General features: G+C 37.5%; 2 protein-coding genes across 3 annotated transcripts; one reads left to right on the plus strand and one right to left on the minus strand.

The window, feature by feature from the left end:
• Positions 1-226: 226 nt before the first annotated feature.
• On the plus strand, positions 227-9,574 carry Vps50 (vacuolar protein sorting 50). Of its 2 annotated transcripts, none has more exons than XM_076133357.1 (4): positions 227-281; positions 4,417-4,517; positions 5,100-5,237; positions 5,657-9,574. In XM_076133357.1, the coding sequence occupies exons 2-4, from the start codon at positions 4,425-4,427 to the stop codon at positions 8,126-8,128; spliced, it is 2,703 nt and encodes a 900-aa protein (XP_075989472.1). In that variant the 5' UTR covers positions 227-281; positions 4,417-4,424; the 3' UTR covers positions 8,129-9,574. The 2 variants fall into 2 exon arrangements, with proteins under 2 accessions (XP_075989472.1, XP_075989473.1); XM_076133358.1 differs by lacking the exon at positions 227-281 and adding an exon at positions 290-665.
• A 130-nt stretch (positions 9,575-9,704) lies between these two features.
• On the minus strand, positions 9,705-23,445 carry LOC142985285 (salivary endonuclease-like). Its single transcript, XM_076133367.1, has 8 exons — positions 23,329-23,445; positions 17,239-17,426; positions 16,515-16,654; positions 15,967-16,112; positions 15,561-15,679; positions 15,014-15,148; positions 12,243-12,407; positions 9,705-11,476 (listed from the first exon to the last, which is right to left on the minus strand). Exons 1-8 carry the CDS (start codon positions 23,390-23,392, stop codon positions 11,234-11,236), a joined length of 1,200 nt encoding a protein of 399 aa, XP_075989482.1. The 5' UTR covers positions 23,393-23,445; the 3' UTR covers positions 9,705-11,233.
• Between the last annotated feature and the right edge of the window lie 1,482 nt (positions 23,446-24,927).

A 24,927-nucleotide genomic window follows, 5' to 3' on the forward strand; every position in this document is an offset into this window, starting at 1 on the left:
AATAAAAATCTTTATATAGGTAGATTAGATCCAAAGTTCTCGAGACAGACTACATAATTTCTCTCTCAAATTTTTGCATAGTAGAATACTTGATTCAAAAATTATATTTTAGTTATTCACACATTCTTATTAGCAGAAAATAAAATATATCTAAACCTAAAAGCTGAATAAGGAGTAAACTGGTTCCTTATCTTTGTGCTGTTTTTTTGGCATTTGTTAATCATCACATCACTACCGCTACTACGTACGTCAAACTCAAAGGGAAATGTAATGTCAAAAAGGTAAAATAAATTACTTTGAGTACTTCTCTTCTATGTACATTAATTCCAAACTATTTAATGTCGCGTGTATAAGATATATAAATCACAAATCCAGTACGAATGGCGATATCGATGTGCGCACTTCACGATTAAATAATATAGTCGTACAAAATTCTTTCAATTTCATGCTCACGAAGCAAAATTTACAGTTTTACTTTAAATAAACCCACTTGGAACTGTGATAGACGCATAAACATGACTGACCGTATAATATTAACATTGTGAATAACGTGTGCCTGTCTCCCACAACGTGAAACATGAGAAAAATCGAATATTTACGTTTTCATATACACTTTTTGAATTCAAAGTGTTTTCGAAACTAAATCATCGATTATTGTCTTTCAGGTGAGTATTTACGTTTGTATTTGTATTTATTTATACAATGAAGGATGTATTTTACGTTTAAAGTTATTCAACTAGACTTGTGAGTCGTATTTCGAATAATAATGGACTTACTGTATTGCGACGTTTAAAAAAAAAATGTTCTTTTCAGTCTGTTAGACGAAATACCTATTTACTCTTTGCATTTATATCTATCGTCTAAACAATTTATTCTAAAGGGAAAAATGTTTATACACATTAATGAATTTGTATAAATAAAAATGAATCGCCCAAATATATGTAAGGCATTTTAGCAGCAAGGCAAGGAAATTTAGATACATGGTGTATCTAAATTGGAAAGGTGATTTTTTTAAATGTTTGTAACTGTAAGGACAAGGATTGTATGAGATAGATGAGTTTAATATTCCTACAGGAATGAAATAACAGGATGAGATTGTATGTACTATATCTGAATGAAGTCGGGCCAGTATACTAGTAAATAATTTATTTATTTATCTTCCTTACAACTATCTTTACAGGTTAGTACCCAATGCGACAGTGTGGCATATTCATAATGTAACTTATTCTAAATTAACATAATATAATAAATAGGTTTACTTTACTATGACTAACAAGTGCTAATGTCATGCAATCTTTCAAACTCAAATTATGCAGTATCAGTGCTTATGCAGTCATTATATTGCTGTCCCTAAACATTCAACAATGCATTTATTCCGCTGACACCACACTGACACAAGCATCTGTGATGTGTCATCTATATCTACAACATTTTGCTGATTAAAGACCTCTCTCATTACATATCTGTTCCTGATAAACTCAATATTAAATTCTATACTTCATTTCCACGCAGTTTTTTCTAATGACTAGAGTGATTCCTGATGATGGTTTTGGCATATAATTTGTTAAGGTATTGTATAAAAAAACCTTTGTAGTTTGGACAAAGTCAGGTTGGCTGCTAGTGCATTGATAAAGAATATACATAAGTGGTATAGCTTTTCCATTATGTATGAATGAGTTTGATGCTATATAGTACATACATATATAGATAACGATAGTAGCATTCCTTAGCCTTTGCCAATTGGCATGAGAACTATACATGATATTGTACATAATTTGCGTCCATTTGTGGTCTATACAGTACACTTTCACAGTGAATCTATACTAATATTATAAAGCTGAAGAGTTTGTTTGTTTGTCTGAACGCGCTAATCTCAGGAACTACTGGTCCGATTTAAAAAATTCTTTCAGTGTTAGATAGCCCATTTATCGAGGAAGGCTATAGGCTATATATCATCACGCAACGACCAATACGAGCAGAGTAGCAATAAAAAATGTTACAAAAACGGGGAAAAATTTGATCCATTCTCTCTTATGTGACGTAAGCGAAGTTGCGCGGGTCACCTAGTAATATATAAAACTGCATCTTTTTCAAAAAATTGCTAGGCTGAGAAAGACTTGTTTTGCTTTATTCAGATTTATACGTCTGTATTGTCCTACGTAACTGCCCGTAATACATAAGTCCAAACATTCTTGAAGTACTTAATGAATATGATCTGTGTATGTCTCCCCATTAAAATACTAGGTTCAAGCACTTCTTGAAGGGCATCACAGATATGACCTGTAAAATGTTTCTCTAGTACTTTTATCTTAGAGAGAGGCTATACATAATGTATAGTAGGAAATATTCTAGAATGACTATACATACTCAAATTTAAAATATATCTCGCCATTGCTTCTTAAACTACTGATTGTTAAACAAACAGTAAGCGCAACTGTCTATAAGTGCCTCAAAACACTAGTTTAAGCCATATTATACCTTATTACTATGATATTAAAGTTGTAAATTCAATATATTATAAAAATCTTGAGTTTCCTCTTCATATTGAGGTAATACAATAAATCAATATGTGTTTTGTATTTCTTTGTATACAGATAATAGCACAGTCATGTACAGTGTGTGTTACATAAGTGCTTGTTTTGTTCATAATATCCTAATATATAAGTATAATAGCCGAGTGGTATAAGTTGACACCTCCCACGCAAGTGGTCGCAGGTTCGAACCCGAGGCAACACACCAATGACTTTTCGAAGTTATGTGTGTATTATAAATAATTATCACATGCTCCAACAGTGAAGGAAAACATCGTGAGAAAACCTTGCATGCCTAAAATTTGTATTTATTGAGGCCATGCAAAGTCCCCAACCCGCACTTGGCCAGCGTGGTGGACTCAAGGCCTAACCCCTCCCTCATTACGGGAGGAGACCCTTGCCCAGCAGTGGGACATTAATGGGTTAAATTTATTTATTTATAAGTATAATAATCGAATACAAAAATAACGTTTTCTTCCCATAAGAGTAAACAAAGGCCAGAGAACATCACTTGGTACGATCCTTACAAACTTTCTTTGCTTCATTCACATCCATACATCTTGTCATACAGGGCTGAAATATAATAATTATAAGATTAAAATATAAGATGAACCCATCCAAACGGTTGCATTTATAATGTACTAGAGGCCACCCGCGATTTCGTCCGCGTGGAAACCCTTCCCGTAATTTAAATAAACATAACGGAAATTCCATCCTTCGGTAACTCCGGGACAAAAAGTAGCCTATGTGTTATTCTGGGTCTTCAGCTACCAACATATCATCGTAATCGAATCAATAGTATTTTCGTGAAACCGTAACAAACATCCATACATACATGCATACGTAAATACTCACAAAATTTCGCATTTATAATATTAATATAGTAGAACTCATATTAGTCAATTTTTTTTATTATTAATATTTTATATATAGGCAGGTAAATGTTGTTTAAAAACATTATTCTTAGTACTGTTATATAATATTTAAATTAATTATAAGAAACACACTTCTAGTATAAGGATAAACTATTAAATTAAAATAAAAAAGTGTGTCTTAGAAAAACCCATAGATTTTTTTCATAATTGAAAGATTTTTTGTATTCTTCTGTTATTTGTTGGTATAAAAAAGTAGCTTATGTTACTCTACGATAGTGTAGCTGTCTCTTACTGAAACAATTATCTAAATTGGTTCAGTAGTTCCTGAGATGACTACACACAAAACATACACTGTTTCTATCACAGTACCTACTGAACATGATAATCAATGTAGATTTATTACAACTAACAAGTTGTTTTTTGTTTATAAAATATTCAAACAGCCAGTCGTGTTTTTAAATTGTATGAGAATGGTCATTGTCACTTTGAGAACATATTGGGTGAGGTCTTTTTAGTACTATGTCTGACTTGAGGTTTCTTTAACAAAACTAACAGCCAAAGTATTGGGGTAAAGTAAAAACGACAGTCAGAGTTTCTTCACGAATTTACTGATAGTTTTATGAAGAAACAGATTTGCCTTTTCTACACAAATGTGAAGTACAAGTCTATGGGTTTAGCAGTTACTTAAGATATGTATGAAGTAGTCATTTTATTTTTCTTCTGCTGTACTTTTGATAAAGAAACTGGCCAAAAGAGCATTTTGGATATGTTTTTATTTGGACATGTTGACTAATGTTAGAAAACCTGACCTCTGTCAGTGTCCTGGTCGTGTCGGTTATCCGTCCCACCAGACTATGAGAGTGAAGGAATAGAAAGTGTACCTGTGTTTTGTACACACGCGAGACTATAAAGTAGGTATAAACAAAGTCCTACATATTCGACTATTTTCAGTGGTCACCATAGCATAATATCGCCTAGAAGGAAGTTGTTAATTTTGACTTTTTTTTCAGGCTGAAGAATGCTCTCTGAAGACAGTGTAGAGAAGAGGCACGCTCCTCCCGGAGTGAACTCCAGGTCACTCAGTGCTGTGCACTCCGCTGCTGATCTTGAGGTGAGTTGAAAGTTAAATGTCGATAAAGATGATTAATAGTTGATATGAATAAACCAGTGATAACCGAATGGTTTAAGTTGGCACCTCCCTCCAAGTGTTTGCAGGTTCGAATCCGAGGCTACACACCAACACTTTTCGAAGTAATTGTGAAGGAAAATATCGTGATGAAACCTTGCATGCCTAAAATTTGTTTGATACATTTATTGATGGCATGCAAAGTCCCCAACCCGCGTTTCGCCACCGTGGTGGACTCAAGGAACGAGGATCATGGTGTTCCTCCAACACAAAGGGAGGATCCTCCGACCAGGCGAGGTGATCATGCCTGGTGGGCCTAGGCTGCCCGACTGTTGTAGTCGGGAACTTGTATATATAGTGAATTGCAGTGCAAACTTCGATAGCGCGATTCAGGACTTGTGACGTCAGTCACACTGCGCGTGGTGCTTGGTTGTGCGCTGGTCCCAGTAGATGTCGCTGTATGTAGCGATCCGCTACATAAGTGTTAATCATTGGTAATTGCCTACTTCTCTGGGAATAAGCCTTTTTTATGTATGTATGTAATAATATTTTCATGTTATTTCTCAGGTGCTCCGTGAGATAGAGAACGTATACTTTCTCCCGCCGTCGGAGTTCGACGCGGGCCGCTATGTGCTGCAACACGCGCCGGCGTCCTCCTGCGACGATATTGAGCGCATGTTCACTAAACTCAAGAGACAACAACAGGTTTGTAGGTCCCTTATTTGCTTTTTTTCCATCAGGAAAATCCTACGGGGTCGCTGTAAAGTTTGACTTACCAGCTAGATGCCCGCCGCGCTGCGACTGCCCAAACAGGGTATTTGGTCCACCGTGGAGCCCCCTTAAAACCTGACGAGTGTCCAACCGCTTCCGCAAAAACGTGCGCTGGGATAACCGCTATTAGGTAGTACCGCAAAACGCACGCCATGCGCGGCAGGCTTCCTTGGGTGATACCGTCTGGGTGGATAGACTGCATCAAACACCATAGATGGTAAATATTAGGAAACTGAACAGACTTGAAAAAGTTATTTGGCAAAGAAAAAGAGACGCAGATACATTATCCCTAGTATCAGAAATAAATTCAGCTCATATTGTATATATTTTTATGTGGCCCATATCCCTTCCAGGTAGTATCAGGGAAAGCTCTCCATCTAATATCTCAACAGCGAGACAACTGCGACCGCGAGTTCAAAGAGATCCAGAACATTCGATCCCAACTCTCCACCACTCTAGAAACATGTCAGAAAGCGAGAGAACATCTTAGAGCAGCATCCAATCATCTCACTATATCCACATTCGTGATTCTAGCCAACTTTAGAAAACGACAAATCATCAGGTCAGTACTAAAATCTTTAGAACTCTTGCGTAGCCTTCGTAGTGTTGAAAAAGATGTAGCAGAATTACTTGTGAAAAAAGAATATTATGAAGCTATCCAATTAATTTTGAAGAGTAAAAAAGCTGCCAGCAGTCACAAAGAATATACCTGTATAGCAGATTTAGCGACGCGTTTACAAGACACCTTGGACATGACAGAAGAGAAACTAGATTCTGTGCTATCCAACATATGTTATAAATTTGATGAACATACATTTCGTAAATTGAGAAAGGCTTATGCTTTACTCGGTAAGACTCAGGCAGCAATGGAACAGCTACATATGCATTATTCCTCGGCCGTAAATGAATCTTCAATCGAAGCAGTTAAACATTACGTTTGTGATGCGACAGACTTGAAATTTCAAGAAATGTGTCAATCAGTACAGCCGAATAAAGCTCCCATATGTCTTTTAAATCTGTGCGAAAATTTATTCTTGATTATGAGGAGTTATTACCTGCTTGTCGACTGGCATTCGAAACATGATGAAGAAGAAACAATACCTATATCGAATAATGTTTTCGAAATCGAAAAGAATGTTAGCAGGGAGTATATTAGGCAGAAATTAAAAGCCGGTTTGGTTAGAATCTGGCATGACGTTCAGGCCAAAGTGTCGACGTTCTTGAAAAGTTCTGGTTTAGAAGAGTATCCTTTTGAAAAGTTCATACAAATGTTAGGGATTTTGAGGAAGCTAACACAAGTGGCTGAAGTTTTCTGCGGTGATAAGTCAGATCTGCTCCAAGACTTTATAAAAACGCAGAGCGTTTTGTACATAAAGAATTATCATAGAGGTAGGATGGAAGAATTGAAGCTTTTCTTAGAAAATGAAGGCTGGGAACAATGCCCGGTCAAATCTACATTTAATTTACTAAACTTACAAGAGTTTAAACAATTCAAAAAGTACCTGAATTTCAGATCTGATACGTCTTTAGTGAAGGCCCAGTCTGATGGAGCGTCATCAGTTCACTCACAAGACGATAGCGTGTATATATCGAAATATTTTAAACACGACACGAATCATACGCCGTTCGAAATATTTCGTAACGAAAATATCACGAACGATGATATTTTCGGTCTCGAACCGGAATTAGTAAGCGATGATTCTGACGACGAACCTGAAGAACTAAAAAGAGATTTTGTAGACGAAAACGATCGACCGGAATCGACTAACGAAAGTCCGAGTAAAGTGAAAGATAGTGTGATAGTAACTAATACAACACTATCTGTTTTAAGGCATTGCGGCCAGTACTTACAAATTTGCAGATATTTACCACAAATCTCTTTAGAAGTAGTGATGTTAATGAATCAGTTATTCGACTACTATTTCTTCACTGTACATTTATTTTTCACGGCTGATTTAGACGTAGCATCTACAACTTTATACAGCTCCAAGCTCAATTCTGTACTTAAGAGGATAAAGAATAATATAGACACTACTTTTTCGGGAGATGAAGGAAAGGTACCGTGTCCTGAAACACCACAGCATCTGAATCTTTTATCTGAAGAGAGTCTACACGGTATCTCTGAAAGAATAGTAGCGGTTGAAAGCGTTATATTCTTAGCTAAACAATACGAATTACTGCAACCTTACCTAGAGTCTATCGTTGCAACTCATCAGAGGATGATTTTAGAACATTTTAGGGATAATACTTTAGCTGTTGTACAAGATTTGAGGATACCTGTGTATATGTGTTCGGCGTCAAAAGCTGTTGATGCTAGAACATCATTAGTAGCAATGTCACAAGTCAAATGGGATGTTAAAAATGTGGCCGTAGAACACAGTGCGTATGTAGACATGATATTACGGAAAATTCAAGTGTTCGCGCTTCGTTTGGAAAATGTATCGAGCAAAGTGACTCTTAATTTGGAAGTATTAAATTCTATATGGAGTATGGTGTCGAAATTTATAGTGCATCTGTTAGTTGAAGGGTTTTCTAACGCGACTAAGTGTTCAAATGGGGGTAGGGGATTGATGCAACTGGATTATAGACAGTTATTCTTGAAATTAGAGAAGATTTCTGGTTTAAAGCCTGTTCCCTTTCAAGATTACGTTGATAGGTACGTGAAAGCTTACTATTTGCCTCGGAAAGGCTTGGAAGAGTTCGTACAGGAACGGACGGAGTATTCGAACAAACATCTCCTGGCTTTAGTTACTTGCGCATGTGAAAATAAGAAGGATAGACAAGCGTTAACGGCTATAATTGAAGGAAAAGATGCTTCTATGTAGATGTATGTTTTGCACAAGTTGTAAGTTCGTGAGCGCAGTAGTACGCAAGTATTTTAATAGAAAATTATGTTATTGTCAAAAAATGCTGAGGTATTAACTCGACTATGCCTTATTTGTTTTGGATTCGTCGACTATATTGCAATATCGTGGTTTCAAGTTGGCCGAAAACCTAGCAAAAAAGGCTTATTTTACAGCTATCCGGGAGACTCCGGAACGACGATTTACGGCTCTAGAACTTTGTTTCGCAGTGGATTTGTAAATGAACTGCTCTGGGACGCTTTAAAATTATGAGTATTTTTATTTCATGACGTTAACTTTAAGTAAAAAAGTATAATTGCGTTAATCTATGTATGATATAATACCAGAATCATCAATCAACGTAGAAACTTTTTAGTGATCGACTCAAAACTGTCATGGCTTCCCTTAGTAGTTTTGGTATTTGTCGCTAGATGGCGTTACCTGTATACTAATATGATATTGTACTACTGCACTCTTGAACGTAGAAAATTGCGTTTGTTCTAAAAAAAGGCTTTGTTAAACAAAATTAGAGACTTGTATATCTCGCTTACTCTTATGTTCCATTGGCTCAAAGATTTAAAGCTTTTTATCTGTGAAATGTATCGAATAGTTTAGTCGATTTTCTAACTATACCGTTTAGTAATATTTTACCATTAGTAGTTAATTGACTTTATTATTAATTTTAGTTTCATATCGACAATTAGGTGCTGTATTTTTAAATCATGTCGTTTATTTTTTCAATAGTAAATAGAAAGAGACAACATGATAAAAAGCGTAATTTTGACAAATGTGTAGTTTTTTAGAGGAATAGTTGGGAAATCGACTAAGTAAATATATTTTAGGACCGATTTTGTCATCGTCAGATAATATAGTATTCGAAGAATAATTCCTTGTACAACTTAAACTGATTTTAGTTGGCCTGCATCAGCTTTTATAAAAAGATCGTGGGTTCGATTTTGATTACCATACAAAACAAATATTTGTGTGATCCACGAAATAATAAATAATTGTTTCAAGTCCGTTGTTTGTATCACAAGATTAGTTCTGAAAGCGGATATTTTCTTTGAAAATTAATAATACCTTTTCAAACTTATTTTCTGTGTAAATTTAAAGATTATATACTTCGAAAAAGATATTATCTGACGCTAAAAATCGAGTCTTAATAATAGAGTCTATGCCACTAAAGTAACTGACACGCCTACAATTGTCGGCGAATATATTTCAAAGTCAGTTTTAATCCAGACGACATGAATCTTCTGAAAGCCGCCGACGTTTCTAGGAGTGTTGGCGACTTTGTGTATACTCGTTATAATTCGAATCGTTATGTACAGGGCTCTTGTATAATAATCTCAATGAAAGACATTCGTTTAGGTGAATTATTTTATGTTATATATTTTATTATAATGCATTAAACGACTGTGAATATTATTATGAAGTTTTATTTCATTGTAGCACTCTCAAATACCTACTTTTTTTCTGAAATACATTGCAACGGCTTCTTGCTATTTCAGTCGTAAAAGTCAGACAGCATGGCTGACTTTATTATACCAACTTTTAACTACGACTGTCCAATTTAAAAATAAATAAATAAATTTAACCCATTAATGTCCCACTGCTGGCCAAGGGTCTCCTCCCGTAATGAGGGAGGGTTAGACCTTGAGTCCACCACGCTGGCCAAGTGCGGGTTGGGGACTTTGCATGCCTCAATAAATGTTTTAAACATTTATTGAGGCATGCAAGGTTTCCTCACGATGTTTTCCTTCACCGTTGGAGCATGTGATAATTATTTATTTTTTAATCCAATTTAAAAGAAATCATTAATTTTATTTGGCCTGAAAATAACCTGAATAAACTCCATCCATTCAAAATACGCCAATCCGGGAAAATCCGGGGCAAGTTACTAGTATAAAATTTAAAGATACAAAGACGAGTATAAAACAGTGTAATAAGTTAAATACATTAAAAATGATTACAATTTGACTGGGTAACATTATTTATATATTATTCTATAATCTCCAAAAAATAAACAACATTACATTAATAAGGGTTTCAATATCGTATCTTTAGAAAGAGATTGGTAAGGAATTGTATTAGCAATGTGAAATAAAAGACCTACACAAGGAGTGCGTGTGAGGGAGACGTAACGACGTTCTTCCGTGCCCTCACACGCACTTCCATATATCTAATATATATAATTCTCGCGTCAGTTTTCGTTGACATACTCCTTCGCGCTAATCTCAGGAACTACTGATCCGATTTGAAAAAATATTTCAGTGTTAGATAGCCCATTTATCGAGGAATGCTTTAGGCTACATATCATCACGCTACGACCAATAGGATCAGGGTACCAGTAAAAAATGTTACAAAAACGAGGAAGATAGTGACCCATTCTCTCTTATGTGACGCAAAAAAAGTTGCGCGAGTCAGCTAGTGTATGTATAATGCTAATCGATATCTCAAGATAGGATATTATAAAAACATCTTAATAAAACGCTCCCACAACATCTAACTGAGGTAAGTAATCGATCTTTTCAACAAATTGGTCGTAGTTACAGCAGAAGCTGTGTGTTCCGTCGTTACTGCGCCATCGTAACCAGTTGTAACTGGAGTTGTCTTCGCAGATATCTCAAGATAGGATATTAAAACCGACTATTTATAAACAACTAGCTGACCCGCGCAACTTCGCTTGCGTCACATAAGAGAGAATGGGTCAAAATTTTCCCCGTTTTTGTAACATTTTTTATTGCTACTCTGCTCCCAATAGTCGTAGCGTGATGATATATAGCCTATAGCCTTCCTCGATAATTGGACTATCTAACGCTGAAAGAATTTTTCTAATGGGACCAGTAGTTCCTGAGATTAGCGCGTTCAAACAAACGAACTCTTCAGCTTTATAATATTAGTATAGATAAAACGCTCCCACAACATCTAACTGAGGTAAGTAATCTATCTTTTCAACAAATTGGTCGTAGTTACAGCAGAAGCTGTGAGTTCCGTCGTTACTTCGCCATCGTAACCAGTTGTAGCTGGAGTTCTCTTCGCAGATATCTCAAGATAGGATATTAAAACCGACTATTTAAAAACAATTTAATAAAATGGTCCCACAACGTCTAACTGTGGTAAGTAATCTATCTCTTCAATAAACTGGTCGTAGTTACAGCAGAAGCTGTGTGTTCCGTCGTTACTGCGCCATCGTAACCAGTTGTAACTGGAGTTCTCTTCGCAGATGTCGTCGCAGAATTGTAGCTCGTTCGTCATAGTTTGGTTGTAGAAAGAAGAGTTTATTGTGATAAATGCGGCTGCTGTTTTTGCTACTGGATCGTAGACTAACTGAAATTGTAATAAATTAATTTATTTTTTATTCGATTCAAGAATTTCGTCGACGCGTTCGAACCCGAGGCAACACACCTCTTTTCGAAGTTATGTGTGTATTAAAATTCAAACAAAAAATAATGATGACTTGTTCCAATAGTGAAAGAAAACATCGTGATGAAACCTTGCATGCCTAAAATTTGTTTATTACCATTGAGGGTATACAAAGTCTCCAACCCACATGCGGCCTGCGTGATGAACTCAAGGCCCAACCCCTCCCTCATTTGCGGGAAACCCAGCAGTGAGACAAGAACGGAAAAAAATGGTTTAACCCCGGAATCGAACCCTAATCATCACCCAGACCACAAAGGCGGTTACTCCTTGTGGTAATATGTATATACCATAATGGTAATGTTATATATTTTACTAATCCTACTACGCACTCTTTCACAAAATACTACTGAACCGGTTACGATAAAATTTGGTATATAGGTAGCTGAAGACCCAGAATAACACAAAGGCTACTTTTTATCCTAGAGTTCCCGAGGGATCGGGATTTACACGGGAAGGGTTTCCACGCGGACGAAGTCGAAATCTTTTCTCTACACAAAAAGCTCGATATTTGGGTACCTCACGAGCTCACTGAAAGAAACCTAATGAACCGTGTACTCATTTGTGATTCTTGAAGCCAAAGAGATTTTATTACAAGTTCATACATACTTTAATGTGAAAAGACTTATTCCAAGACCTAATAATATAATAATTTCAAAACAAATTACCTTACCTTATAAAAGTACATAGGCACGGGTACGGCGTGGTTGTTGTTTTCGTCCGTGTAGAGGTAAAATTCTTTCATGTGTCCCTTACTGTCTGGTAGTGTCATGACACCGTGTGTGCCCGTCATCACGTGGACGCTGGCGCGACGCTCGTGGACGCGACGTCTTAACGCCTAAAACATTATAAATTGATAGACTGTGTAATGGACTTTTATAGAAGTACTAGGCGCCGCTCGCGACTTCCTCCGAAGGACTTTAGTTATTGCCATTTTCACAATAATTTCTAGTGCTGATCTTTCATATAAACGGTTTTCACCCCTTTGGCCGAAAAAATGTAATGGGATTTCCAAGAATCCTCCATTAGTGCTCCGCTCGAGTTTCTACACTTAGTAGTTTCAGCTGTCTCTCTCAACTCAGTAACGGAAGAGTTTTGAATATAGGGCAGGTAGGACAATCATAAGTTTTGCGAAAAACAGGTTTTTTGTATAGGATTGTGTCGGGTTATAATGTATTATAAAAAATATATTATGTACTAGTATAAACATGGACAGAAATTAATACATTATATAATAATTTAATATGTACAAACGAAAAAATAATAATAATAAATTAAACATAAATAAAATTAAAATTAAAATAAGGCATCATAAAATATCTCCGCATCGCCGTCCCCGGGTAACGTGCCCAGAAGGCTGGCAGCATTGCCACGTTGAATGGCAATGCTTATTCTTTGCCCTAAGTAAAGGCCAGCCCTCTGGTCACGTGTCGTGCTGACTATTCGGCGGGAGATATCTAAGAAATTTTTTTTTGCACTCGGACCCCACGACCCCATCGTCTCAACTCCGAACGGCTCAAATATGCAATCACCAATAAGATTTGCATATTTGCGCCGTTTGAGAGACTCTGCAGCTGCAGCAGCAGCGCCGGAGCAAATCGACGTGCTAGGAAGATGTGATGGCGCAAGGGTATCGACGCAAGTTGCGTCCCATACCAAAGGCCTACCCATCTTCCAAGGTAGCAACGACATACCATCAGGTCTCTTGCCATCGTCACGTGCCAGCCCATTAGGTTCAAGAACAGCTGGCACGCCGGCGGTGACAAGAGCACGACGAATTATGTCATTTAAGCTGCAATGACGTGAAATATCTACATAAGTTTCAAAGGAGATCATCCACGCTCCATACATTTTTGGGCCTTATTTCAAAGTGCCGGCCAACAAAAAAAAGTGGCATGTATCGATGGAGCTAGCCATTTGAAGCAATAGTTAGTATGGCACGAAACCGGTAGGATCGCTTTGAACCGAGTTATACAGGTTTGAAGATTCATAATATTCAAACATTAATTCCTTTCTGAAAGTGCTGTGAAACATAAATAATGATTGATTTTGCTAGAATTAACTATCTAAAGCAATTTTCATTGTGAAGCGACCACTCTAAAGTTGATTTAAGCTCGTAAGCACACGTATCAACTCGGAAACGGGTCGTCACCGTATCAACTCGAGCTCCCCAGTATTATTTGTATGCTATTCCCTACTGTAACACACTTATCGGAATCGTTATGTGATCGCCCCGGCTCACGACCATGGGAGTGGTGCGTATGCGCATTATGCATACACCAGCACACAGGGTAGAGTGCGGGGCTATGTGCAAATTCCGATAGAAGGGTGGGCATACCTTCTAAACCGCAACATGTGTCCTCATAACAAGGGCCCTAATCACAAATGGTGCCCGAAGCACAAAATATTGTTCCACATGCCGATGAGTCGGACATAACAACCCAACGGCAACACTCTAGATGACCTCTTACCTAGACGATGGTTTGTTAGTTGCACACAACCGAGGGTGCGGCCCCTTAGGTGCGAGTTTGATTCCCCTGGCGCCTCAATGCGTCGCCACTGGACTGGTCACTGGCGACTAGCGCAAGGTCAGCGTATCCTCCCTTAGCGAACCCAAGGGGCCGCACCCTCGGTTGTGTGCAACTAACAAACCATCGTCTAGGTAAGAGGTCATCTAGAGTGTTGCCGTTGGGTTGTTATGTCCGACTCATCGGCATGTGGAACAATATGTTGTGCTTCGGGCACCATTTGTGATTAGGGCCCTTGTTATGAGGACACATGTTGCGGTTTAGAAGGTATGCCCACCCTTCTATCGGAATTTGCACATAGCCCCGCACTCCACCCTGTGTGCTGGTGTATGCATAATGCGCATACGCACCACTCCTATGGTCGTGAGCCGGGGCGATCACATAACGATTCCGATAAGTGTGTTACAGTAGGGAATAACATACAAATAATACTGATGAGCTCGAGTTGATACGGTGACGACCCGTTTCCGAGTTGATACGTGTGCTTACGAGCTTAAATCAACTTCAGAGTGGTCGCTTCACAATGAAAATTGCTTTCGATAGTTAATTCTAGCAAAATCAATAATTATTTATGTTTCACAGCACTTTCAGAAAGGAATTAATGTTTGAATATTATGAATCTTCAAACCTGTATAACTCGGTTCAAAGCGATCCTACCGGTCTCGTGCCATACTAATTATTGCTTCAAATGGCTAGCTCTATCGATACATGCCACTTTTTTTTGTTGGCCGGCACTTTGAAAAAAGGCCCAAAATGGATGATCTCCTTTACTCTTAATGTGTAAATACCTACATTGTGAGTAAATTCTAATTAAGTACGTATATAATTAAATTTCACGCAATGGGGACCCGTCACGGGCGTCCGTTTAGCGCACTTTCGCATCTAATAAGATACGTCGGCAAAAACAGTGTCATACCTCTTCTAAAGCGGCCCAATCTCCCGCGTTTCCTCTCTGCCACTGCGGTCCTGTGTTCACATAGTGGAAAGTACCTCTCATCTCTGCATTCAGGGAGAAGTCTGCCCGCGCTGCTAGATGTCCTTTACTTAACGACTGGAAACAAAAGAACATTTTTACTTTACCTGCATAGTTCTTCATGTGATTTCATACCATAAGTACACGTTTATTTACAATGTTATATAATACAGGCAAAAAAAAATAGACATTGGGTATGTTATCTGTGAGCAACTTATTTTCATTAAAAAAATATCATTAATCCATTCTTCATACCAGTTTTTTAGTATAAAAGTTCTTCATATAAGTACATCTTAATAAACCGTTTATTAATAGAATTAGTAGTAAATAATATATAGAATCACATTTTGTCAATTAGTTTGTGCGTATTCGCGTGCATGCGTACGTGCGTCCATGCTTGAATGCGTGCGCGCGTGCGAACGTGCGTGTATATGCTCGTGTAATTTTACAAATGAATGGATGATGATAATATTTCAAAAGTAATACACACCTGACTTTTAGTAATGAACTTTTCATGCATGTTAGCCCCTAAAATACTGTCGAGCTGTTTCTTCTGGTTTTGAATCCTGTACACATCAGTCATCCTCACTTTACCGAATAAATTGCCCTCTGTAAAACATTAAATTACTTATTATAAAAAAATCTAGCCAATATTTGGACAAAGTGGCCAATTTCTGACTGTTTCAAATAAAAAAGTATTCTCGGCCAGCGTGGTGGACTCAAGGTCTAACCCCTCTCTCATTTGGTAGGAGACCCTTGCCCAGCAGTGGGACAGTAATGGAGTTAAAAACAAAAGAGTATTCAGTGAATACAGGCGTTACCACTACGCGACTACCCATCCATAGGCTATCCCGGTCAAGATTGCTTACCACACTGATCGTTGATGCTCTACTTACCAATAAACTTAGGTCTTCTCGCATCAGTTTGTCCGAATTTCGACGTAGGAGATAGCTGATGTGACACGTAGTGTGTGTGCAACATGTACTGGTCGAAACAAGCTCGATACAGCGGGTACAACTTGCTTCTGATGCGGTAACCGACGCTGAAAACATATAAATATATCTATATATAAAAAATTCAAAGGTGACTGACTGACGTAGTGATCTATTAACGCACAGCCCAAACCACGGGACGGATCGGCCTGAAATTTGGCGTACAGGTAGATGTTATTACATTTCGTCGAACCCGTGGCAACACATCAATGACTTCGAATTTAAATGTGTATTAGATTCAGACATCATTTGTTCCAACGGTGAAAGAAAAATCGTTATGAAATCATGCGTGTCAACAAAAAGTTGAACTCATTTCTTGAGGGCTCGCAAAGTTCCCAACCCAGTTGGCTAGAATAGTGGTCTCAGGGCCAAATCCCTTCCTCGTTTCGGGAGGAGGCCCTTATCCAGCAGTGGGACAGCAATGGGCTAGAAAAACAATAGGAGACACTTACTCATAGATGATACTGTTGCCAGTACAAGTCTCTTTAGTCTTCTCAGCTGTGAAGAACGGCTGCGTGTTGCAGCGTATCTCCTTGAACAGTGCGGTTTGTTTCTCCACTTTGAACTTAGTGGCGTTCATGCATTTTACCTCCTGGTGACGAACACAAATACATAAATCAGTGCTGGAGGTCCTATAATGGAGTCAAGAGATGACAAAGAAAATAATATCGTACGGTAAAGGACAAATGTCGCCGCAATAAGCTAGACGGCATAAAAGTTGGCGTGACTACTTTGACATGTATTTAGGTGGCTGGCCGAGGACAGACCGATGAAGGATTTATGGGAGATCTTCGCCCAATAATAAAGCAGTATATACGAAGGAAGAATAGTATAATAGTAGTATATACATTATTTTTTATGAAACATTTCGACCCTATTAATTTGCGCCCAGTTACAAATTTTAATGATATTAATTAATTGCGTGATCTTGCATCGTTCTGAACGTAGAATTCCCAAAGAGGATTGACGTCAGGTAAAAACATCTGTCAAAGTTCATTGCAGCATGTTTTTGATAACAACCATGTGCCAACATGTATTTACACGTAGGTTAAAGGCAAGATAAAGAAAGAAGAATCACGCAGCTTACTATCTTACTTAGTCCTGATTTTTTCCCACTCACAAATGGCAGACTAGCGTTCCACATTTTACACCAAACTGTAAATGATAGAAACTCACCAAATCCTGATGACTGGTAGTAACATTATTCACAACCACAGCTCCTTTAGTCCCCGGGCAGGCTACGAGGACAGTTTCTGATTTCTTGAACCTGACCACGCCGTTGATATCGGGATCCAAGTAGATGCCATTCTTGATCAGCACTGGAGCTGGTTTACCGAAGTCTTTGTTCAGGGACAGGACGCAATCTGAAACGTGGAGAAAGACATACGTTACTATCCCTCTGCAAAAATGGTTAATGATTTGAGTCCTAGCCGGGTCAGTGCAAGTTGGAGATTTTAAATGCCTCAAGAACTTTTAAAAGAGCTCTCACACATGCAAGGTTTCAATCACGATGTTTTCCTTCACCGTTAAGCAAGTGAGACATGACTTCGAAAAGTATTAAGTATTTTGACTAAGCAAGTGAGACATGACTTCGAAAAGTATTACTTTTTTTGTGCCTTCCGAAAGACGGAGGAACTCGATATGTATAAGATGGTCACCCATCCACGAATCAACCTCGGTAAGCGTTGCTTAACCTCAGAGATCGATCCGCGCGGCTGTTGTAAACTAAGCCACGAGCTCCTCTTCTTGGTTATCATTAGTCAAAAGTGAAAAAGTAGTGACATGAGAAGAATTCAACTGCATCCTCCTGCAATTCCTGAAAAGGCTTTTTCTGAAGTACAAAAATCACCTAGTGGTGGCCTTAACTTAATAAATAGGCATAGCTAACTCTGTGACACATCTATACTAATATTATAAAGCTGAAGAGTTTGTTTGCTTGATTGTTTGTTTGTTTGAACGCGCTAATCTCAGGAACTACTGGTCCGATTTAAAAAATTCTTTCAGTGTTAGATAGCCCATTTATCGAGGAAGGTTATAGGCTATATATCATCACGCTACGACCAATAGGAGCAGAGTACCAGTAAAAAATGTTTCGGAAACGGGGAAAATTTTGACCCATTCTCTTATATGTGACGCAAGCGAAGTTGTGCGGGTAGTAGCCTAAAGCCTTCCTCGATAAATGGACTATCCAACACTGAAAGAATTTTTTTAATCGGGCCAGTAGTTCCTGAAATTAGCGCCTTCAAACAAACAAACAAACACTTCAGCTTTATAATATTGGTATAGATAATGACTTGACGGATTTTAATAAAATTTCGTAAACATGCTTATAACCCGGATTAACACAAAAGATACTCTTTCCCCCGGAAAATTGTATCACGTGGAATACATCACTTGCAGAAGCTACGCAATTAGTGTGTGCATTTAGCCTAAATGTTTAGATTTTGAACGGAGCCGATAAAAAATAGTTTAACAGTTAATTTGTGAAGTAATTGCAACAGTGATAAGCTAACGGATTTCTAATCATTGCCCCAGTATTATCGGAGCCATGTGTTCATACAAGGTCAGTGACCTGTGGTTTTACTTTACTATTTATTGCACTAAATCAATAATCACCGTCTCTGTCAAAGGTAGTATTCGACGGTCTCTGTGGCGCGGTCGGTAGTGTATGCGACTTCCGCGCAAGAGGTCTCTGGTTCGAATCGTGGGTCGGGCCAAAACAGTATTTTCTGAGATTTTCTGTTAATAGATTCTCAGAGATTGCCCGGAGTTAGGAAATTGATGTCGTAGACCTTCGTGCCTTTGTCCCATGGTGGAAGGCTCAAAGAACTTCACTTGGTACTATCCTTAAAAACTTCCCTTGCTTCATTCACATCCATACATCTTGTTATATAAGGTTTATTAAGCTTTTCTCATTGGAATGGTTGTAATAGTATTCAGGAGTTGTGTTAGTTTAATAGTTTGGTCTAATAGCTTTGCCCATATAACATGGTATCAAAATTACAATATTTTTACTCCACATTGTTTTAAGAAGAATGATTTTATAAACATTTGGTGTATTTCGATAGAACTCTGCCTCTTTAGGTTTAAATCTGACCCTACAATTAGCTGTGCGCGTTTCTCAAGCTTTTGCGATGTAAAGGAGGCCTAAAAAGCGAAATGTTATAGAAATAAATAATTATACCTCCTCCTTGAAAAGATAGGGGATTTCGAAATTATTCAACGAACTCAACGTATCTCTTGCTTCATTCACATTTATATCGAATCTTTAATTACATGTACAGTCATGAGTAAAAATGTGTCTATCGGGAATCGGCTAAACATGTCAACTTCAACGAAATACAAGATTCCTTAGCAAGTGTAGAGGGGCACTAAGAGAGGATTTTAGTAAATTCCCTTCCGAAGGGAATGAAATACCACGCACAATTATGTTTTTTTTTTTTTTTCAAAGACAACTCCCTCACTAAGAATTGCTCTTGTGTCGCGGGGACTTTTACAAACATGCAAGCAACGGACACAAAGCACAACCAGACCCGAAACAATTATTTGTGGATCGCACAAATAATTGTCCCGTGTGGGAATCGAACCCACGACCTCCCGGCGCAATGGTTGCAACGTGGTGACCTAAACCACTGCGCCACGGAGGCAGTCAAAGTAGTTAAAATTAGGTAAGTACGGCTTTGTTTCCAGATTATTGAACGTAAAAATATTCATAAAAACATCGCGTGCTCAAATAAGAACGACTTTTATTGTTTCAAACGTAATTATTTCAACCTTAAAACATAGTATTAATCTAAACAATTGTAAATTCATAAAGAAATATTAGGTCGGGGAAAAAGTCTTTTCGCTTTTCGTATGTATAAACTTGTAATAAAATCTTTTCTCTACACAAAAAAGCTCGATATCTGGGTACCCCACGAGCTCACTGAAAGAAACCTAATGAACCGTGTACTCATTTGTGATTCCTGGAGCCAAAGAGATTTTATTACAAGTTCATATATGTATGAACTTGTAATAATGCGAAAAGACTTTTTCCCCGACCTAATATTTCCATGTAAATCCGGATAATAACAAATTATACTATTAGCTAGTCTATAATTAATTAACTATTAAGAAGGAAAATCAATTTAAATACGCATTTGAAACATTCAATACGTATTGTTTTGAGATACACAAATACGTATTATATAATTATTAAATCTTTTGTTTTCCTACTAGTGTTTCCCCTAATAGTCATGTATACAAAAGGACTATACCTAGATATACATCTATACTTATAATAAATCTGTAGAGAGGTCAATTCTGTACATTGAATATATTAAAAAAAAAAACCAATGGGGGATGTTCAGTAACGGATACTGATACCGAATCTGCAATTTATAATTTTCTTTTCTGTCTGTCTGTCTGTCTGTCTGTCTGTCCTCCGTCTGTATGTGTCGCTATCACGTAAAAACTACCGGATAGAATGCACTGAATTTTGGTATATGCATAGAATAAGTAGTGGAGCAACTTTTAGGATACTTTTTATCACATAAAATTTCATAAATTTTTAGAAAATTGAAAAAAATACGAAATCGTTTGAACCTGCGTTTTCTCTAAAGAGACCATAGATGGCGTTGCAAATTTCACAACATTCGCATATATATATAGATAACGCGGTGCCGGCCATATCAATACCTGTTGTTCGCACCAGCCAATAGATGGCGTTATAGTCCGCAACACAGCATGTTTTTCCTAATTAATTTAATTTGATTGCTTTATTGTAAAAAAATACCTTTGAAACAGGCTATACATTTATAAGATTTTCAAACATAAATGTTGTATGATATATTACACAAAAATGTTGGTTTACGTGAGTCCGGTGCAGTCGGGATATCCTAGATGGCAAAGCGAGTAATTTCGTTTGTTGTCGTTGTTCGCCGCAACCAACAGCTGGCGTTGTAGTTCGTAACACATAACCAAATTAATTGGTTGCATTAAGGAAGTAAATTGGATGGCTATGAAACAGACTATGTGGTAAGTTTTAAAAAATAAACAACGGATGATATATAAAAAATAATTACGGGTTACGCGGTTTCGGACGTATCAAGTAAGTAAGGTATTATATTTTTAACTGTAAACTGGTACGGATACAGACGAGAGCGGAAACGAAGGTAACCACAGGAAATCAGGCCTGCCTGAGCCTGTGTCACATTGTGTGCTCTTCGGGTCCCTTTCGTAAATAACCATTAGATGACAAAAGAGTTGTTAGCATTTTTATGGGGCTTCGCAATTCGCGTGCTCAAACGAATAAGCAACAGTACGAAATTCACGCGAGCAGAGCCGCACGGGTCAGCTAGTAATATATAAAACTCTTCCGATACTGACTGACTGATGGACAACGCACAGCTGAAACTACTGAGCGTAGAATCTTGAAAGGAGAATGGGCACTTTTGGCAGCCGGCGGCCATTAATAAAAGTAGTGTCAAATTAAAGTAATGATAACTAGGAACAACTTTTACTAAGAACGTTTAAGAATCCATTTGGGAAACAATATACAACGTGTCCCAAAACTCAACGTCAAAACGAAAACCCGAGCTAGGCCGAGTTGTGTGGCTCTCAAAAAATAATTAAAAAAAATCTATCTCATGTAGTTTCAAAATGACAACCATTTTTGTAAAATTGCCACCCTCCGATGAGTTTACGTCTACTATGGCTACAAATGACTTCTTTTCTAGTTCTTTTTTTGTGTGGAGTATTCCTAAGTAACGCTCTTACGAATTTCAAATCATTATTTGTACACATTTTCATTGGAATTTCTGAAAATATCCCTTTTATGGCGAACTATGCCTTGAAAATGATTTCATCACTCAACTTTGACAGTCTGACGACATTAGAATAATTTTGAGAAAGTTTTATGACGAACTAATAATAAGTTAAATATCGATTTAAGATTTTTTTTATTTTCTCATCGTCTATGAAATAGTTTAGTAAGTGTTATGCCATTTTGAAAGCCCATTAAATGCGCCAGCTTTAAGGGTACATGCCGAAAAAGCGTAGTACAATTATTATTCAGGACAGACTGTCAAAGTTGAGTGATGAAATCGCTCGCCAATAGTTCGCCATAAAAGGGATATTCTCCCTTCGGTAAGACTGGTTGTCAGACTTTCAAGCTTCTGACTACTGTTAACGACTGTCAAAGATCTTCGAAATTGACAGCCGGGACCCACATTTTAACGTGGCTTCCGAAACACGGAGGAACCCGATATGTTTAAGATGGTCACCCATCCACAGAACAACCTCGGCAAGCGTAGCTTAACCTCAGACACAGAATAATAAGTACTATAGTTAGAGATCGATCCGCGCGGCTGTTGTTAACTAAGCCACGAGCTCCTATATACAAATATGACGTAAAAAAAAACCTGCTGAACAAATTCAGTAATATCTTATTATTATACCGACCAGAAGCAGTAATGCAAATAATGTCATCAGCTTCTGCTCTTGTTTAAAGATAAAAATATGAAAGAATGACACGATGCATGTATGAACGCGAATGAGGCAAGGGAATCTTGTAAGGATTGTACCAAGTGGCGTTCTCTGGCCTCTGCCTAAATAAACAAGTAGCAGGGTCTCTTGTTGGCGAGTGTACGTAGAAACCTATATGAATTTCCGCTTGACTGTATTGCCCTATAAAAAAAAAACGACAACTCATTCAACATCTCGTTTTTACAAGACAACTCCCGCACTAAGAATTGCTCTTGTATCGCGGAGAATTTCACAAACATACAATAAAAGATATAAAGTACAACCAGACCCGAAACAATTATTTGTGGATCGCACAAATATTTGTTCCGTGTCGGAATTGTACCCACGATCTCCTGACACAGTGATAGCGGCGTGGCGGCCACCTTAACCACTGCGGCACAGAGGCACTGCGCTCTAAAAATCGTTTACTTAAGGTCTACATACTTAAAAATAAATACAGTTTTTAGAGGGAAACTAGGTCACTGCATTGTATAATGGAAAATCACATTTCAAAGAAAAACATCACGATTTATTTAAAAAAGTAATAATACTACATGCACTTTTATGTCAAATGCAAAACTGGACCGCAATTCTCCTAAAATAAACAATTTTTTTGCTCTACAAAATCAATAAGGCCGTGATAAGAGTGAAATCTGCCAAACTTCATTTAAAAACTAAAGAAAACACAATAATTTTAGTTATTTAGTACTTCTACACAGCCTAAATAAATTTTCCACTTAATAAATAAGTTCAGCTACTCACCGGATTTGACATCACATATAAAAAAACTTATGAATAAAAGAAAAACGGGCATCACGTCTGCCATTGTACAAAGCAATCAGCCAACTGCGTGCTAACTGCTATTATAACGTTATATCGTTATAACGGAGACTGAATAAACATTGTCAGTGCCTGTTTTAACATAAATTCCATTATGAAATTAGTCACGATAGGGTGATGTTTCAGTGCGCGGGAAAATTGTAATGATTTAGTCAAAACAATAGTTCTTAAATGTATTTTACTAATAAGTAATAATATTAATTCATAATGACTTCATTAAATATTATTAATTACTTTTAAATATTCACGTTGCATTAGTTTTGTCTAATAAGTAATGGATATTACTTTGCCGAAATTGCCAAGTCTGTTATCAGCGCGAATTTGTTTTTTGGACGTTGTTAACAAGCATTATCATAATTCAGCTAACTTAAAATACAAAACTGATGAATTACATACTTAAATCTTTCTTATGAATCATTCTGCCCATTGGCAAATACCGCATGGAAATCAGGTCAGTGGTTTTCGAGATCTCAATGACCTTACGAGGCAAAGGACCTTATGCAGTATATGAATAAGAATTTGACATCGGGAGAGAATGATGAAAAACTAATAAAAGTATTATATTCATGAATGCTCGACGTATGTACCTATATTAGTAATAAATCATAATGAAGTCATTCTGACCGATTTCGGGCCAGTTTTATTGAACTTTGTTTATAGCGTGTGTCACAATACACAGGTACACTTTCTATTCCTTAATCTCATAGCCCGACGGATCGTCTGAACCGACACGACCAGGGAGTGTTCAGGCGCAGGACGGACGGCTTTAGGTGCCTTTCGAGGCACGGAGGCCTACTTCGGCGTCAACTTCCTGACTCCGGGCAATCACTGAGATTTTTTTAACAGAGAACTCAGAAAAGACGTATAAAAGTAAGTACCTACCTGCTAGCTGAATTGTTGATTGATTACAACCCTATTTCAGCAGCTAGGGACTTTTATATTGCTGCTAATAATTTAGAGTTTTTATTGATAGCGATTTCGTTTGTTGGCAAATTAAAGTCTATTTACAATAATCCAATGATTATAATTTGTGATAGTGGGCGACGTAACTTTCTCCCTCAGATTTTTATACTTTGACCTTTTTGAAGGACTTCACTGATCTGGATTTGTTGAAGTTGTTGGTTAGCTAATACCTACCGAGAATTTATTTATGTTGCATCGATCAATCACAAAAGAACAATATTTGAGTTTTGATAAAAAAATATTCTGTTATTAGTCTCGCTAAAGTAGAAACTTGACTCCTCTCTGCACAATGGTTTAGGTCACCACGTCGCTACCATTGCATCGGGAGGTCGTGAGTTCGGTTCCCACACAAAACAATAACTTGTGCGATCCACAAATAATTGTTTCGGGTCTGGTTGTACTTTGTGTCCGTTGTTTGTGTTTATAAAAGTCCCCGCGATATAAGATAAATTATTATTCTTAGTGTGAGAGTTGGCTCTTAAATGAATAAAAAAAAGTAAAAGCTATTCTCGGGCCATAACAAACGTGCTCACTACGTCATAATCAAAAGAATCATAG

Source organism: Anticarsia gemmatalis, chromosome 29 (genome assembly GCF_050436995.1).
Source record: "Anticarsia gemmatalis isolate Benzon Research Colony breed Stoneville strain chromosome 29, ilAntGemm2 primary, whole genome shotgun sequence".
In the NCBI taxonomy this organism is placed as follows: domain Eukaryota; kingdom Metazoa; phylum Arthropoda; class Insecta; order Lepidoptera; family Erebidae; genus Anticarsia; species Anticarsia gemmatalis.

Bases quoted from the DNA above. Each gene is read 5' to 3' on its own strand.
- LOC142985285 (XM_076133367.1), bottom strand. From the start codon at position 23,392: ATGGCAGACGTGATGCCCGTTTTTCTTTTATTCATAAGTTTTTTTATA. The intron at 15,149-15,560 runs GTGTGTATTACT...TTTTGTTTCCAG, and splicing joins AGTTCATTACTAAAAGTCAG to TCGTTAAGTAAAGGACATCT. The intron at 11,477-12,242 runs GTAAGGTAATTT...TTACAATTTCAG, and splicing joins TGCCTATGTACTTTTATAAG to TTAGTCTACGATCCAGTAGC.
- Vps50 (XM_076133357.1), top strand. From the start codon at position 4,425: ATGCTCTCTGAAGACAGTGTAGAGAAGAGGCACGCTCCTCCCGGAGTG. The intron at 4,518-5,099 runs GTGAGTTGAAAG...GTTATTTCTCAG, and splicing joins ACTCCGCTGCTGATCTTGAG to GTGCTCCGTGAGATAGAGAA. The intron at 5,238-5,656 runs GTTTGTAGGTCC...TATCCCTTCCAG, and splicing joins AACTCAAGAGACAACAACAG to GTAGTATCAGGGAAAGCTCT.